The following is a 15,984-nucleotide window of genomic DNA, read 5'->3' as shown; positions in this document are numbered from 1 at the left end:
CTCAAAGTCATTATCTCAGAATGCTTACCTATAATACACCATGGTGAGCATAAGAATAAACCACACACACACACACACAAAACCCAAACAGTAACATCTTTATTTACTATTCTTTTTTTTTTTAAGATTTTATTTTATTTATTTATTTGACAGAGAGAGAGATCACAAGTAGGCAGAGAGGCAGGCAGAGAGAGAGAGAGGGAAGCAGGCTCCCCACTAAGCAGAGAGCCCGATGCGGGGCTTGATCCCAGGACCCTGAGATCAGGACCTGAGCCAAAGGCAGAGGCTTAACCCATTGAGCCACCCAGGCACCCCTTTTTTTACTATTCTTAATAAGAGTCATGGTTCTTATAAAATGCTACCCAGTTTTAATTAAATCCATTTTATCAAGGATTTAAAAATGAAAAGATTTGCTTGTTTGATAATTATAAAAAGTGTTGGCAAAAACTGTTATAAAAATAAAAGGGTACTTGATTTAAGAAGGCTCACCATCCTTTCCCTCTTTTTTTTTTTTTTTGTTTTTATTAAAATAGAGCTGATTTACAGGACAAACAGCTCCATCTTTCTTTTTATAATCATTCCAGAAAGGTAATTTTGGTTCAGTAAGTCAACTCAGTGATGCTTTCAAAGACTTTCAAGTTCACGTAGGAGATTAGTAATACTGTATTTATACACACAGAGTGAAGAACAGAAAGGGAAAGGAGGCAGAGTAATCTGAATTTAACTAGTTCCATCCTTTACTTCTTAATACAAGCATCCCATGATATTTGTCCTGCAAATCAAATGATAGATAGACTGTGAAAAAAAGCGGAAGCGTATTTACAGACTTTATACTACCTGGACTGTGGAGGAACAAAAGTTTCCCACAAAGGACACTAGAATCAGAGAATTTTAAAGCAGGAATGAAAGTCTTTTATAACTCCATTGGAAGAGCCACTCACAACCAACCCAGCCAGTGGGAGCAGACACACTATTAGTCATCTTCTCTGCTATATGTAAAATGAACATTTTGGGTTCATTTAAGCATTCCAATTTCAAAGGGAAAGTGTTAAAAATCTGTTTCTAAGGTGTAATTCTGGCATTGCCACATAAAATACATCTGGGGAGGGTTTGCAAATAAATATTCTGAGACATTTATGACAGGATCCTCCTAAAACTTTTTGGACCAAGGCAGTATTTTCACCCCAGTAGAATTTGTCTAAGTAAAAATTACAACAAAATCCCTGGCCTATTACTTTGGTTCATGGCGGATTTTTAATGACGCATAAACCTCCTTAGGAAAAGCTATTTTATCTGAGAGTTGGGGGAAGTGGCTAAAAATAAAGACTACTAGGTCTTAGGACAAATCACTTTCCCTTGTGCAAATACTAAGCCATTTTGGAAACTAAAGAACTGTATAGTAAGTTCTATATAGTAACTTCCTATATATAGGAAATTCAGGGCAAATATAACCAAGAATCCTAGGTGAGGAGCCTGAAGTAATCTCTCTCCCCACTGACTTATCTGGAAACTTGCTGCCCAAACTGTGGTGCACAGGCCAATTGCCTCATATCACCTGGAGCTTGTTCGAAATGCGCACTCACGGGGCCCTGCCCCAGATCCACTGAATTAAAATCTGTATTTCAGCAAGACCTCCAGAGGATCTGCATGCAATTAGACTGTGAGAAGCAGTGATCTAGAAATTGCTAACCGAATGCTTCATGCAGGGATGCCGTTTATACTGTTTACTGGGATATCTCTAGTACAAGAACAATACCCTGCCCACAGTGGACACTCAATAAATATTTGCTGAATAAATCCATATGTGAACATTTCTTATAGCACTATCTATTCCGTGTATAAAACTGTTGTAATTGCACAAAACTGCAAGTTCCCTAAGGGTACAGATGTTGTCTTCATCTCTGAAGGTGCTGTGTGCCTCCCAGTGCTTGTACATATCACTCAATTGATATTTTATCAATTTTAACTTTTAGATATTCAATACAGGAATATATTATTATACTTAGATATTAGCTATAATAGTGCTTTAATGTGAAAACTTTGGAAAAGTAAGTTAAAATCAATATATAATTTCTAAATTCACCCATTTGGCTTTGGTTTTAAGTATACTACAGAGAATTCACCCAAGGAATCAAGAAAGTAATGGAAAACATTATATAGGGCCAAGTCCTAATTCCATGTAGTACCAGAGAACAGGGATGGCACGGATGATTGAAATCCAAAATTGATTCCAAAACCTCATGTTATTCAATAGCCTCAAAGTCTTTTCTTACCAAATCTCACACCAAAGCTGCTCTAAGTTTCAGAGATGTCATTTTTTAGTTTTATTTTCTTTCTCAAATCCACCTACCAATCACATAGGCCCAGAAACAGTGAAATGGCCAAAGCCATCCAAAGGGAAAGACTGTGATAGAGAGATCTACATCATAAACAAACTAGGTAATTAGTTCTCAAATCACCAGATATCAACACAAAAATCTAGAACTAGGAAGTAACAATTTGTAAAAGAGGTAAGTGTTAAGAAATAATCAGACACATTAATGGCTTCTACAGATGTATCCATAACAAGCCCATTCCAAAGTAAAACTCAAAATAACGAGATATTCAGAGTCAAAATTACTGCTGGTTCTCTTAGTCCATACAATAAAGGGAGAGACACTAGAGTAAGGACTCCCTCCTCAGTAAAGAATCTCTTTGTTTCTTATTAAGTAACTGAATCAGATGGTTTTTTATGCTTTTTTGTTTTGTTTCCAGGAACCCAGAGTTTCAAGTGAAGTCATCTGATACGTCTGACCCCATACGTATATATTCATACGGAATATCCTATATATTTATACATACCCCTCCCAACACACACACTTTGTCATGTTTTTGTTTTCCCAAGAGTATAGTTGACAATGGTGATAGCTGAGTGTGTAATTAGTTTTCATTGTCCCCCTGACAGCTATAGTTCCATATAAGACCCTTCTCTTTTTATGTTGTAAATGCTATGGAAAAAATACAATAATAAGAGGCATTTAATTATGGGTCCAGCAACCATAGTGGGAACATTGCCAGGAGAGAAGGGAACCTCTGGGACAGCAAAAACATATATTTGCAGGGAAGGAAAAAAGGTTTGTTCTTCAGTTACAGTAATTCTCAAAATACTGATGACAAGCATATGATGGGAAAATTTTGAATTTTTCTCTGAGTCTCTATTGACAATAAAGTAGGTTTAAAATGCTCTATCAATACTAAAACCAAGAATACTATTGTATCTGTGCTAAAATATTAATAAGAATAAAGGCATTGTTTATTCATAAGGGAAATACTCTTTAGCTTTGTTTTGATACTATCAGTGAAGAGTACAAAGATTCAGTTTCAAATTTTACTTTTTGCTTTGCTTTTCACGGAATTAAATTAGCACTTGTGAAATCAAATATCTGGGTGCTCCACTCCCAGAGGCTTACTTTAATTTGTTTTATACAGTATTTAAAATAAAGCATCCCCCCGAGTTGCTGTCATGGAGGACACCAGATCTGTCACTGAGGTCCTTTTTCGCCTGATTAATTAGTAATTGGGAGACACATTTTGGCAGCTTTCATTTCCCTATTATTTTCTCTAGTTTGACACAAAACCCTGTCAGAAGCCCCACGATTTGAACTGTACCCCTCTTAGTGCTGGGTCACTAAATTTTAATAAATGGAGCCCCCGCCAGAAAACTACCGAAATAGGCATAAAAGTTTATTGAAGCAGTAACAGTAAACAAATAATATGAAGAAAACACTGAATGCCACAGTATCTAAAACATTAATGGTCTGTCTGAACCCAAGGGTTATTGGCAAGATTGCAGGACAGAAACTAAAAGAAAAGGCCTTTAATAAAACCAGTGCTTTCATCTGTCTTTAAAATATATATATTAGTTAAATAAAGCCGACAAATGCTTTGGTGCAGCAGAGCCATACATCTGAGCCTCCTCCATTATCCCAACCCGACGAATGAATTTATTGGGAGGCAAAGATTGATAGTGGCTACAGGAATACAGAACCCATCCAGAAGTCACAAAAGCTCTGTCTGAGCCAAACAAAGAAACATTTTTCATAAAAGGTAAGGTGAGGAACTTAAAAGTGAAGCTAAAAAGACTGATACTTCAGAGACCTGCAAACAGCTACAGAATCAGTTTCAGGTTCTCCATCTCAAAGTGTCAGTCACTTCAAAAAAGCATCTTGCCACTATGGTGGCTCAGGACACTTGTGTGCCTTGGCAGCGGCCATGCTGTGTGGGTCAGAGGTCACAGCTTCCACATTCCGACATCTGTCTGTATTTTCTTGCCCTGAAACAATAGAAGGGGAACAAGGCTCATTTGCTCCCACTTTGTTTAACCTAATTGTTAAACACGAAGGATCACTTCCCCATATTTAGAATTAGTCTTCTTTTTCTTTCCATTCCCATTTGTTTCCATAAAATTAAGTACAATAAAACACCTAACCAAGAGGTTAAGCCCCTCCCCTACATTATTAAATTTCGGTAAATGTGACAAAGTCGTATGTCCCACGGGCGTCTGTGGAACACGCAACATCAAGTATCATGTCTACCACCATCAAAATCCAGATCACAATTTGCACTATAATTATCCGGCCAAAACAGGCCATGCCTTGATTTTATTCAAGCCATAAAAGTGCATTTTAGTGTGACAAAATACTTTCTTAAAATGCATTTTCACAATATGAAGCAAGAGCTAGTTGTTAACTATGGCCTCTACATACATAAATAAGTCACTAATAAGACTCAGAATGGACACTCTGACAGCTCAGAAGCAACAAGAAAAAGCAAAAGTATTTGTTAGTCCGTTTAAAACAAAAAGGTCACTTTGGACACTCAGTTATTCCAGTCCTCTCCATCAGCCAGTCAAAAAACAAACAAACAAACAAAAAAGGATGGATGATGGATATCAGAGGGAAGCTCTGCAGTACAAAAACTATCAACTCATACCTGGACTTCAATAAGGACTCTAGGAGATGTATGCCATTTCTTAAAACATGCATTTTATTTATCACCTTTGTACTGCATCAGCAATCACCCAAAATCCTACTTCTAATGAACTGAAGCAATCTGTGACATAAGTAGTTTTCAATCTGTGCCCAGTTTAATCAGGCTGACTGAGTCAGGTTACTTTGAAATTAATCTTAAGGAAGTTCTGTTTTCACTGCAGTTCATGGGAATAATGTTCCCAGACATCATCAAACAGATGCAGTAGCAAGAAGTTTAGTATAAATTTTTGGTAAACTTTACTAGGCCACATGTTCTTCCAAATGGATCAAGAAATACAAAACGTGGTGGAAAATACAGCAGATTCAGTTGATATATTCTCATAATTTTTAATAACAAATATGAATTCATTGCCAGTATAATCTTCTCTATTTCCTGTAAGAACCCACAAGAACGGTTTAATAATGAGAAAACGAAAGCCTATATTTCAGGGACAAAAAGGCTCTGATTTCATATAATGTTTCTGAAAGCATCCCAAATGTTTCATTTTTAAAGATACCTATACTTTTATCATCACCTCTTACTAGAGAGGTACTGCTGAGCGATATGGGGGGAAAAATATTGGTTGACATAAAAAGGACTGCTTAGAACAATCAAAAAAAGGAAATCAGGATTTGGTGTGTGTGAGGGGGGGTGACCATAGGAGCTATTAACAAACTACTTTGAAATTAACAACACATTATAAGCTACAAAAGAAAAATACGTATGTAAACATGGTATAGCCCAACATTTAACATTAAAATATGCCCAAGTTTAAAATATATTATTATTTATTAAAACATCCTTTATTTCAACTAAATACAAGAAGATAGCATTTTAATGAACTCACAAATAATTTGAGAGAGCTTTAAATATAGAGCCCTGCCAAAATTATTATAAAGTGGTTCAGTCCTTCCTATCGTCCATGTTCATTTCCGGACCATTTTCATGAAAGAAATAAAATCGGTCTTAAAACAAGATGGCTGCTTCTAAAAAAAAAAAACAAAAAAACGCTGATTTAACAGAAAGCCAAAAACCTAGCTTTTCTAAATTGGGGAGCAAAAACTTAGTCATCTCCCCCCCCAATCTCCAAGCACGTCTTCACACATTTCCACATGGAAACCTATTCGTTACACTGTGCAGTTATTTAAAATTATGAATAGCAATTTTTTTAAAAAGGTCTAATCTTTGTGTGCCAATAATATAATTGTCCAATGTGCAAACCTACAGATATCACATGACCAAAATTCCCATGTCATAGCCGAATCATGATCATCACTCATGGAAAACAGGTCACTTGATAAGTAATAACAGGAATACTACTAATGTTCTCTGTATCTCTTAAAGAAAGCCATCATAAAATATCCAGTGATATCCTATTACAAACACAACAACTGTACTGGACTTTTTTTGAAGTAAACAGCCTAGGAACTTAACTGTCAGAGTCTCTCCTTGAATTGCACTTTGCTGACCTTCCCTGAAGCAAATGGCAGATTAATTCTATGACATACATTATAAATATTAAAAGCATTCCCCTACATTTTGAAATAATTTTTAAATAGGTTTTCTTAAAAATCACTCAAAACTATTTTTATTTCTCACTTGACTGGAAAATAAGACCTGACAGTAACATTTTCTTCAACCTGTCAACTGTCAATTGTATGAAGGATGTTTCTAAAGATGACAAAGGTTTATTTTTCCTTATTGAAAATGATAGAATTCTACCTGAATGAAAGCTCAGGTAACCTGTGACTGTGGTACACTACTGTCTCTCAGCAGCTAGCTAACTTAAGTAGGAGTTTTCACTATTTTAAAGTAATGCTTTTATTGAAATCTATGGCTGTTTGAAAACTATACTCAAAAGCCTCAAAACCAAGAGTTTATATCCACACCCATTTCACATTCCAAAATAGTGAACAGATTTCAGTAGTTTATAATAAATCTTTCCAAGTGTAACAAGGAGTAGAGATTATCAAGAATACTAAGATACAGGGAACTATTTCCATTTATAATCAAACTATGTGTAATAGTTATAGTACCAAAAATCCCACCTTATTTCTTTTGAACTTTAAACTAAGCAGTTCTATTGTTTTTGTGCCCTCTTGTTTACAACTGACTTAAGTTTAAAGACCTAAATGCAGATAGATTTAAGAGGAAATAGACCTCCTGGTTATGAGTAATATCCCATTCAGAAACACTGGAATTTCAAATTAATCACAAGAAACTTTTCTACAAAACAGGTCAGGATATAGGTTCAGAAGCAAACGAAAATATAAATCTAATAATATAAATCAGGCCCTTAAAAGAGACAGTAATTTATTGATGTTTAGCTGTCTAAGACCACCAGCATAAGACAAATCACTAAAAGTGAATATTAATACCTCATTTCTTATACTCCTCTTCGAGGTTTTTATACCTGAATATGAAGGTGTTATCCATCACAAATGATCAAAAGGCAATTTTTTCTCAGTTCGGAAGACTGATCATGTCTGAATATCCTGGGTAAGTACCTCCACACGGTACTTAGGGACACACAGGCTTCCTTTCCAACATGAAGATTCTAATCAGATCTGCTATTTTAACAGTTTGTATACTATTTCTAAAAAGAACACTGATAATATGGAACCAGCAACAGAGACTGGTTCCTTACAAAAAATAAAATGTAACTTTTAAAATCCTCATTGCTACTGGAAGTTATTCAAAACAAATACAAAAATGAAAAGGGTTGAGTGGCATTTAATAGTTTTTTTTTTAAACTATTAAAGCAAATGATTTATAGTGGGGGAAAACCCGCTAAACAATAGATAAATGCTGCCCACGTGTAAAATTCTGTTCTTAACATTTTCTTAGTTTTGTTCCACTTTGTATTTTAATGTATTCTCTTCCTCAAAGGTACATTCTTTTAGCATATTCTTCTACCAAGCTTGCGGAAGGCCAGGACTCCTGAAGGACTAATTGTATTCATTCATTTTCTTGGCCCAGCATGAAGCTGGTAGCTTGCTTGGTTCATAGCAACAGGGGAGAAGAGAAGGCGCTCATCTTTATCTGTCCCTACCCAACAGGAAATCAGGCCAGTGGACAGAATGCAATGTAATGCCTGCTCAGAAGGCATCTTGCAAGATTAAATGACAAGAAATTCACGAGGTTAATTTGCCCCCAAATAACTAAGCGTTCCTTCCAAACCTGATCCTCAGCCTTCAAAGGTGGAAGCCTCTCCAGCTATTGATTATCAGCCAGAACACACATGGCAACAAGATATTCCTTCAGTGAGCCAATGGTTTAGTTAATACCTCTAAAACCAACTAACGGGGAGCAATGAACAACTGAAGGCTCTCTCTGATTCTTTTAATCACGGAATTTATTGACCTTGGTCTCATGCTGGAAATGCCAAATTAGACTGTATAGCCAAGTGTACCTCAAATAGTACTGATATTCTAGTCACCTAAAAAAAAAAAAAAAAAAAAAGACAGTTGACTATTTCTGAGAGCTTATTATGATCAGATAACGCATAAAATGGATGGAACAAACACCTCAGTAACTCATTTTTCTCTTCAAACTTTTAGGGAAAAGTGGCCAAAAGCAAGAAGCGTTTTTCCCTTATAGCAATTTGTAAAGTAAAAAAAAAAGAGAGTGGGGGGGGTGGGAAGGATTCACTTCAGGTCTCCAGCAAATGTATTAGGGTATAAACAGGAGATATAAATCTCTGGCATACTGCTTTATTTTTATCTGGATGTCTATATAAATTCTGACATAAAGATCAAAATAATAAAATTACCTAACTATATCTAATGCATTACATTGAGGCTCAGAGTTGATAAAGTTAAAAAATTCTAAATAATGTTTTTTATTTGAGGAACTTTTAAGTTTCTAACATATAAAATATTATTTAAAACATTTAAAATTTCAAAGATAAATTTATACCCATACAAGTTTGGTGATAAAATTAATTCCAAACCAGGGTCAACTTTCCATCTTTCCTCAAAAAAAATCCTTAGATTTAAATCAAACCGATTTCCTTTACTTATCAGTGGAAAAGGCACAGAGCTAGAATACCAGTATATGCGTAATAAAACATTGATGACTCTGATTTTAAAAAATAAAACAAGTTTATTTTGAAAGGAAAAAATACCCAAGGAATTATGATGAAGGCAAAAAAAAGTTACTACCTCTCTCTACTTAGCCACATACACATGATCTGTAAGCCACAAAGGTTTGGGAGTACTGACCTAGAATTCATATCACTTTCACAACTCCAAGATTACATGTTAACAAAACTAAATGGTGTCAATTACCTGCTACTCTAACATGAAATGTTTAATTTACAAGTCCCTACAAGAGTTTTAAAAATCCAAAGAAAACATATGATTAGGTTAAAATTTAGTATATACTCGGGGTGAATTATAGAGACATTTTTTTTTCTCATCAGAACATAACACTTTAAATTGGTGATACTCAGAACCTAACAGAAGCAAAGCATTTAGTGAGAATCAATATTCTTAAAGTATGCTGGTGGTATTTGCCTCTGTATTATTTTACTATTCCACCCGTTAATGCCAACTAGTTGGAAACATGTCTAATTACCCCTATCATCATTTTGGCAGCTGGTCAAAAGGAACCAAGAACTTTTCAATATACATACAATATTTAAAAGAATATTCTCATTGGAAGCACCAAACCATTTATAGCACGCTTTAGATTATGAGGCATATTCTTATATTGAGTCATCTCTATCTTTATAAGTGTAGCTGCTATGGGAGAATGTAAATAAAGTTTTATTACAGAAAGTCTCTTTAAAAGTTATTCAAAAGCTTTTTACATTCTTTAAGAAATTAAAGACAAATAACTATATTCTCTTTGACTTAGATATTCATTACTCGAAGTTACTAAGTAACATGCTGGTTCAGAATTCAGCCTAATGTTGAAAGGATCACTCTATTACTATATTTAAGTGAAATCCAGACAACTTTCCAAATTTTTAAAATATGGAAGATGCATTTAGGCAAATGTTATCATATACTTCTATTCAGATTGATACTCCTCGGTTCCTATTTCAGAGATTTGTGCCAATTCAAAACATAAAATTGGTTTTTTGGCCTGCCACCCAATAAATACTAGCAACTAAAAAGTTCTCAGCATTTGAAAATTGAACACCCACTTTCTAGAAGCAAATACCTAGGACGACAGATTCTATCTGATAGCAAATAAATTTTATATTTTTTTCCTCTGTTAATCTAGATCTATGGATGCTAATGGTAGAGTCAGTAGTGAAAACAATAAACTACTAGGACTACACAAGTTACAATATAAGGTCTTTAAACCATGGGATCAAGATATAGTACTTAATTCTAATTATATTTAAACATAATTTCAAATTCAACTCCATTAGTATAAAATAAAATATATTTACTTCATTTTGCCACAGAATCTCTTATTAGGAGCTTCAGTGACCTTCTCTTATCTAAGAAAAAAATTTTTGATCTAAGTTGCAATGAAAGTTTTCAACTTTTTTCCAAAAGATTAAGTCTTCTGATCTTATTAGTTTAGCAAGTCCTAAAAAAAAATAGGATTTATATAAAATCAGAAGGCATGGTTAGCTTACTTTACAAAATGATAATATTATTATTAAAAATAAAATGTAAAACATTGAATTTATAAAACTTGAAAATTCTCTAACATGTTTCTTCACTATCTTTTGAGATAAACTGTGTTTATTTCTAAACTAGTTATTTTGCATTGGCTGCTTTTAAATTACATACAAGCTGGATTTTCTTAATACATCCCCCCCCAAAATCTTATTCAACATTTCAGAGATAAATCTACCTACCAGTCCCTACTTCTACAGTTATTTTTTAAAGTAGGTTTTACTGTGACAACATATGAAGATAAATGCACCCACAAACCCCTAAGAATACTAAAGTTAGAACTGAATCTCTTGGGAGAGGGGTACATTATCCTTTCTTCTAAACATAATCAAAATGATAATGATCAAATAAAAAGGTATTTCCACAAGCCTCAAATTAGAATACAGACTTGAGGATACCCTTGGTATTTTAAAATTCTACAGATTAACTTTGTCTGGGCAGGTTCAAAGCCACCATGGCACCCTGAGCAGAGTTTTCTACAGGCAGGGCAAATCTATTAAAAAACATGACCTGTGACAAAAATCAATGTGCTAATCTCAATCCAAACAACAGTATCAAAAGCATAAAACAGAGATAACCTAAGATAACATGTCCTCAAACTAACTCAGACTAGCTTGACAGGTTAAGAAGGAGGGGTGAATGGGGTGTTGCTGACTCTTTCTGTTTTAACCTAGGATGACTGGAACACCCAAGTATCCAACTAAATTAAAACTATGAGGAAAAGATCGCACTGTTAAGTTTGGAGTGGGAAGGAAAAGACGACTAAGCACAAAATGTCCCACATTCAACTCACCAGTTTCACTGTTGTTTTATTTAATAGGGCGCTAAACTTTAGAAACAGAAATTCTCTATTTCGTATATGCTGTTTAATAAAGCCCAGGGGGGAATAAAACCAACCAACATAATGAGCCTTGCTTTTAACACCATCACAACTGGAAAGCTTGCTCTATTTGTCTTGTCAGCTTTAATAAAAGGCATCTCCTCTAGCGGGATGGCTTCTCTTTCTTTTCCTAATAGTGGTAAGTGGCATGTCAAAGAAATAGCTTCCCATCCCACCACCCACCTTCAGAAGACAATTTTTTTTTTCTTTTAACCAAACGTTCAGGGATGTCTCCAGTTCTGCCAGGCGGTGCAATTTAGGATTTGGGCTACCTGGGTGTAGCAGGGCAGGGTTGGGGATGGAGGGGCGGGGAGATTCTCCTCTCCGCAACCGGTCGACCGCTTGTGGGGAAATCTGCCCATCTTCATCTGAGCTGACATTACTTCAGGAGGGGAATCCCTCCCAAGTTTGACTTCAGGGGGGAAGAAGGGAGGCCAGTAGACACGGCCACCCGGAGGTAGGAAGAACTGGAGGCGCCCGCCAGCCCCCTCTCTCCCATACAGCCTGGGCGCGCAGCCACCACCAACTATGCCCTCGGCCTCCCGCCTCTCTCCTCCCAACTTCCACTCCAGCCCAGAGAAAAACCTGGGATTTTAGGTATAATCGATGCTGTTTCCCTCTTAGGCAGGCACCGAAACCAGCCAGCACCTGGAAGCTGGCGGAGGTCCCAGAGTGGCAGAGCATTATGGGCCCAGCGGGGCCGACCGCTGCCCACAGGCTGGGGAGAAAGTAGGGCTCGGGGCTGCTCTGGGTCCGGAGGGGTTCGGCAGGCAAGCTGGACAACCCTCACTCCTCCCCACTTCCAGAATCCCTGAGCAAGGGACGTCTGCGGGTGGCCAGAGTCCAGCAGGCGCGCTAGGGCGGCCCCAGGCGCCCATCTCTAGCCTTCCGCGTACCCGGCGGGCTTCGGGGACGCCCACAAAACTGTTCCAGGTAATTGCGCGTGTTCCTCCGGCTTCACACCACCAGGCCGTGGACTAAAGGCTCCCACCTCCCGGCTCGGCCAACTCCAGCAGCTCGCTCCGCACGCATGACGTAACCCGGCATTAGATCAAACTTTCTGGCACCTTGAGCCCACGGGGGGCAAGGAGGTGGGAGAATCCTCTCCCCTGCCAGGCGCGCCGGGCCGACACTGGGCCAGGGGCCGGATGATTGCCTCGCAGTTAAAGAGGAAAATAAAAGCCTAAAGCTTCCGCTTCCCAGCCCCCCTCGCTTCCCCCAGCCCGTGCACTCTGAACGCACCGAGAAAAGGGAAGAAAATTTAAAAAAAAAAAAAAAACAAAAAAAAAAACAAAAAAACTTTTGGGATGTTTGGCACGTTCTCCCTGCAGTCCCTGCGCACCCACGCTCCAGGCGGGAACTCTTGGTGGCGCGTACCCGGGACTCCCAGTGCCCAAGCGCTACGCCGGGATCGAGATGCTGGCCGGCTTGCCCGGGTGAGGAAGCGGATAAGTCTCGACTCCCCAGCTCCCGCCTTTTCCGAGTCTCCCCGCGCTCCGCAGAGGCAGCGGATCTGGGCTGCCCCGGGGACTCCCAGGGACTCCCGGCCTCTCTCAGGCAGCTTAACAAAGAGAGGCGCGACAGGAGCGCTTCCCGTGGGCGCCTCGAAAGCCATCAGCGCCCTGACGACGCAGGCTCCGAGGGTGCGCGCCGCCGGCGGCTGGTGCGCGCTGGTCCCCGCCGCCACTGCCGCTCCTTCCGCAGGGTGCCGAGGCCCGAGTATCCCCGGCTCTCCGCTCCCCCTATTGCCTTACCTGGGGTTGCTGCTGTTCCAGTAGACGGCGTAGCGGTCGGCGACGGCCTTGGAGCCTGGGTCCTGGCTGAACACACACATCCAAAGCACCAGAAACACCAGCGTCAACATCTCCACGTGCAACATCACGCCTGGCCAGCGGCGGAGCCCCCGACAAGCCGCTCCCGGGAAAGAGCAGGGATCCGGAGGGAGGGAGGGAAGGGGAGAAAGAGAGCAGGAGCCAAATAAATATGAATAAATAAGAATGAAGAGTGGCGAGAAAAGAAAGAGGCGCACACCAAGCTGGGGAGGGGAAGGAGAACGAGAAGAGGAGACGGTGGGGGGGGGGGGGGCAAGACAAACTCGCACCCCCACTGGAGGGTTCAGGAGGAAAAAAGGAATCACAAGATGGAGAGAAGCATGCGTGTGTGGTGGCGGCGGCGAGGGCGGGGGAAGGGGTGCCAAGCTGTGTCTCGAGCGGCGGCGGCAGGCCGGTCACCCCGGGAGAAGGAGGTGCGCACCGGGCCGGGCGGCGGCACCGCGGGTTGGGGCAGGCGGCGGCGCACGCTGCACAGTCACCGGGAGTTGCGCGCCGCGGCCGCGGGGAGACATACACTGGCCCGCCGGGCCCGGCTCAGCGTCGGCGCCGCGGGCTGCGCACGGCTCCGCCGCCGCCCAGGGCCCTCGCAGTGCGCCCCGCTTCGCTCCAAGTTACTTTAGCGGCCGGTGAGAAACTGCAGGAGGAGGTCTCCGTGTGGATGGAGGGCTTCGCGCCTGTGGCCCCGGAGTGTGAGGACCCCCTTCCCGCGCCTCCTCTGGGCCTTAACCGGGAGACCCCTGGAAATCTTGGAGGAGTCGTAGGTGCTGCGAGTTCGGGGCGGTGTGCCGAGAAGGGTGGGGATCCGGGGCCACAAACCCAGCCCGGCCGGCGTCCTGGAACTGCTTAAGCGGCAGCTCAGAGGGCGAGGAGCGGTCTTGCCTTGCGAACCTCAAAGAAAAGTTTGGCTCTTCGTGTCTTCCGGCAGGTCCCCCGGCGGAGTCGGACTGCGGCGGCGGGAGACGACACCCCGGGCGCTGTCGGAGCCTCGGGGATTTCTCGCGCGTGCTTTTCTTGGCCGGGTGTGGGTGCACCAGAGTGAATGAAGAGCAGAGGTTACGAACCAGCCAGCGAGGCGGAGCTGGGATGCCCAAACCTGCAGGACGACGCCAACCCAACTGTTAGGCTGGAGAGCGAGAGGGAAAACAATCACTTTTAAATGAATCCCTCCAACTCCTGGATGGGCTGATGTCAGTCTCCGATCGCCTTCCGGGAGCAACACTGAGCCCCCAGACGCGGTGCCAAGAGCCTTGGGTGCGCGCTCAGAAGTGTCCCTGCGACTCCAACGGGTCCGGCCCCAAGCCCGGCAACTTGTAGAGATGCATCAATCAGTTTGAAACGGGAAAAGAGGGGGGCGGGGAAGAAGGAGGAGGAGGAGAGCGAGCGAGAGAGCGCAGGAGCGAGTGGCACCTCCCGGATGACTACATCAGAAAACCTTCCTGATCCTCCTGCAGCTGCTCCTCTTTCCCTCCTTGGGCACAGCAGCAACAAGAGGTGAAAAGCACCAACCGAATCCTAAAGCCTTTGCCAGGCGGGAAAATAAACTTGAGTGCAGCAGCAGCAGCAGCACGAGCAGCCCAGGAGGGATTGAAATGACTGGCGAGAAGTGGAAAGAGGTAAAAGTCAGTTTTGCGAAAGAGGAAAAAAAAGAGAGAGAGAGAGAAAATGCTTTATGGGAAAAATCTCCTCGGGCACGCCCCCTCGTTAATGACCTGCGTGTAAAGCCGACAGCAACGGCGACCCAGCAGCAGCCGCCGCCGCCGCCGCACCGGAGCGCAAGGCCGCGCGCGTGAACGTGGACGTGGGCGGCGCGGCCGTGGGGGGGGGGGCCGGGGCGTGTAGCGCAGGGCGCGGGGCAGGCGGGCGGCGCGAGCGCGGGTGTGAGCTCCGGACCTAGCAGGGGGAGGCGCCGCCAGCCCGCGCCCAGCCTGCGCTGCTGCCGCCGCGGCCCGGGTCATGTGGGCTGCTTTTTTTTTTTTTTTTTTCCCCCCTCCCCAGGCAGTTTACTTGGAAAGCGGGGGGTGGGGTGGGTGGCTGGAGCAGCCAGTCAGTGAACGGCCTGCTGTTTGCTTACAGGTCGGGGTTTTTTCCTCTCTCTTCACTCCAACAGGATTGGTTTGTTCCACGAGAAAGAGGCGTTTTCTTAATCTCCTCCCTTCCCCACGCCTCCTACCCCCCCTTCTCGGCCCCACCTTCTAGAAACCTGACTAATTGAATTACTGGGAGTGCCGAGGCGCCCTCTCCTCCGCCCGAACGCAGCAGCCACACGTAACCCTTTGGATGCTGAATTCCGCCTGGGCTGAGGAGTGATTTGACATCTTTTTACCTGAGAGTGGGGTTTTTCAATTACACAGGAACCGGTTTCCATCCTGCAGCCCGCAAGCCGAAATCTGCCTCCCAGGCCCTGCAGGTGACTTGAAGTCCCCGCAGACAGGCTGGCAGGGAGCCTCAATGAATACGTGTTCTTGTAAATCTCTGCGCTGTTCCCGACGCGCATTGCCCGGCGCTGGGTTATCTTGGAAACCTGAGCGTCTCTCATGCGCCTTTCAACTCTCCTCTTCCTACCAGGGACTTAAAAGGTTCACGAGCAGGAAGCAAGACTCTTCTTTAAAGTGATGCTCTGAAA

At 42.0% G+C, this 15,984-nt stretch overlaps 1 protein-coding gene across 2 annotated transcripts in view; it reads right to left on the bottom strand.

Annotated features, from left to right (window-relative positions):
• Positions 1-13,969, bottom strand: part of EFNA5 (ephrin A5) — a gene marked incomplete at its 5' end in the record, with an annotated part of 275,191 nt that extends 261,222 nt beyond the window's left edge. Inside the window, one exon of one of the 2 annotated variants that reach the window (XM_080803661.1) lies at positions 13,284-13,969. In XM_080803661.1, coding sequence (XP_080659787.1) covers positions 13,284-13,408 — 125 coding nt within the window. The remainder of the gene's footprint in view (positions 1-13,283) is intronic. The other variant, XM_080803662.1, reaches the window with a different exon arrangement.
• Between the last annotated feature and the right edge of the window lie 2,015 nt (positions 13,970-15,984).

Source organism: Martes martes, assembly GCF_963455335.1.
Source record: "Martes martes genome assembly, chromosome: 5".
Taxonomy (NCBI): domain Eukaryota; kingdom Metazoa; phylum Chordata; class Mammalia; order Carnivora; family Mustelidae; genus Martes; species Martes martes.
Note: the sequence above shows the minus strand (reverse complement) of the source record. Positions and strands in the feature narration are given on the sequence as shown.